The 2503-nt window shown below is 41.2% G+C and overlaps 1 protein-coding gene across 2 annotated transcripts in view; it reads right to left on the reverse strand.

The window, feature by feature from the left end:
* The window catches only part of cenpk (centromere protein K), a 4537-nt gene extending 2363 nt beyond the window's left edge, over positions 1-2174 (reverse strand). For both annotated transcript variants that reach the window (XM_053418559.1, XM_053418558.1), the window contains exons 1-7: positions 2095-2174; positions 1722-1823; positions 1577-1633; positions 1088-1151; positions 806-852; positions 614-696; positions 114-212 (exon numbers count right to left, since the gene is read on the reverse strand). In XM_053418559.1, the coding sequence (XP_053274534.1) occupies positions 114-212; positions 614-696; positions 806-852; positions 1088-1151; positions 1577-1633; positions 1722-1823; positions 2095-2097 (455 nt within the window). In that variant the 5' untranslated portion in view covers positions 2098-2174. The remainder of the gene's footprint in view (positions 1-113; positions 213-613; positions 697-805; positions 853-1087; positions 1152-1576; positions 1634-1721; positions 1824-2094) is intronic.
* Positions 2175-2503: the final 329 nt, after the last annotated feature.

Here is a 2503-nt window from a genome sequence, read left to right on the forward strand (position 1 = left end):
TTTCCTCTTCCCACATTTTTTACGGCGATTCACAAACTGTGCCGCCTCTGGAGGAGATGCCCCCCAATAGCGTGGAGTCCTCTGGTTCCGTGTGACTTTGCCACCATGCTCACCTCTGCTCTGATATTTTCTCCTTGTCCAGTTGAAGTCGTTCAGCGCGATCACTGGCCGCTAAAAGCACCTGTTTCTTCTCCTCCAACCACTTCAGTTCACTGAGAAACACAAACACGAAATGTTCTTAGCAATAAACAGAGCAAAACAAAAGAAAAACCTCTGCTGAAATCACAACCCAAAAGCATTTACGTGATCTGTGACCCAGTTCAGACCAGGTATTAACATCTGTCCTGAGTTATCCAATCACAAGGGGTCTACTGTACAGGTCTGAACACTCCAAAATGTATGTTTACAAACATTGTAAACTCAGACTGGGTAAAACATAATTAGTTTTTTTGCAAGCACAAATGACATTGGTGATTATTTGCATATAGAGCAGGGAAGTGAGATCCGTTCTCAAGTTGTCACAGAAGATCAGATCTCTTGGGATAGATGTTAATACCAGGTCTGAACAGGATTCAAGACCGGACCTGAAGTGTTTGTAAAAAATATTACATACAGTTCTTTGGTCTCTCTCAGTTTTTCTGTCTTTGCTTCATAGCAGGATGCAACCATCTCAAGTTCAGAACTCAGCTTGAGCATCTGTGGAAAAACAACAGTGAGAAAAGTGGATTGCATTACTCCAGTAATGTTTTAATTGTTTTTTAGTGAGACTTATTTGCTAAATTTAGCAGTTTATACATAAACGCACCTCCTCTTTTCCAGCTTCAAGTAAAACCTCTGAATTCGCTGCCAGCACTAAAAGATACAAAATAACTTAATTCATTATACATACATTTTGTCATATTACAAATTGGATCAGCATATTTAACATGAGATTTTAAATTGGAGATGATATGGACACACCACCTGAACTAAACTTCGATTGCGTTATTAAACAGTGATGCACCATTTTAACTGGCATAAAAACTGAGGCAGTTGTACACACTTCTGATACAACATGGTTCGATCACTGTGTTGATGAAGGACTTACGTTTGGGCTCCACTGCCAGCCACTGCTTCAGTTCAGCTTCTGTAGCAATCAGTCGATTCACTGACTATTGCAGATGAATAATCACATGGTAAAAAACAGACAAACACAAAACATTTACAGGTTATTAAATTGTTGTTTGGCTATTAAATTATTTACATGTAGTAATCTTACATTATATTAATCGGGTGCAGTTGCGCTCAGTGTACATACACAAATAAACAATTAACAACAGATAACCAGAAACTAGCAAAATAAGACTACTATGCACTACTACTATGAGTTAAACTGTACAAGACAGAAGTGCAACAGGAGACTAAATGTGCAAGGGTGGACAAGAAACATTTAACCCCTATCTGCCATGTTATGGATCACAAACTTAATTGTGAAGTTTAAGCAAGCTTATATATTGCCTTAAAAGGACAGACATTAGGACGGTGCAGCAGAGAATCGTTAATAAAGTTAATAAATGAAAATGTAAATTCTTCTCACCTGCTCCTGTAGGTTCTCGCAGTAATCTGGTTCAGACAGTATGATCTCATTCTGAAGCTGCGGCACAGAGACACAGTTGGTAACAGTGAAGGGTTGATGTGTATGTGTGTGTGTGTGTGTGTGTGTTCAGGTTAAAGCTTCTTACCTTCTCCAGCTGAGAGAACTGCTCCTCACACAGCTCCAGCAGCTCAGCCTGAGCAGCCTCTGACAGCTCTGCTGCTGCATGTTCAGCTGCCCTCAGCTCAGCCTGACACGCGCACACGCACACATAAACACACACAGTCAATAACTCAATAAGCAGAAAAGGTCAGTGTTGTTTCTACCACAATGTCTATGAAACAGAGAAAGATGGCGCAGTGCGTGTGGTAGCTGTCCACAGTCCACGGTGGAGAAATGAACAAGTGTGAGTTTACGTTAACGGAACAAATATTTCCATACACAAATAGGAACATATCGCACTGTACGTCACTTGTCGTTACGTGGTTCACAAGACTTCGTAAAATATCGTGTTTTCTCACCATCGATTGTAAGATGTTCGCCTGCGAGCGGAAGACAACAACAAGGCGCCTCCTGTTCAAAATACCGCCAACTTTGATGACGTCACGTCCGCGACGGCGCTTGGACATGATGCTGCGCAGCACCGCGCAACTGCAGAAAGAGATGTCCACAAGTGTGCTATGACCAGCGTAGGTCTGCAACTTTTTAAAGTTCAGCTATACACAAACATAGAAAAGCTCACATAGATCCCACCCGTCCAGACAGAGACAGTGTGAATGTTCAAACACATCAAAGGGGACATTTAGATCAGAAATGGGTAAGACAATCTAACACATACACAACAAGGGGCTAGGGACACAATAAAACAGTTGACATTTATCCTTATAAAACATATTTGCTGCACATCTGGGAAATCTCTCAAGTGATGAG

Source organism: Pleuronectes platessa, chromosome 3, assembly GCF_947347685.1.
Source record: "Pleuronectes platessa chromosome 3, fPlePla1.1, whole genome shotgun sequence".
NCBI lineage: Eukaryota > Metazoa > Chordata > Actinopteri > Pleuronectiformes > Pleuronectidae > Pleuronectes > Pleuronectes platessa.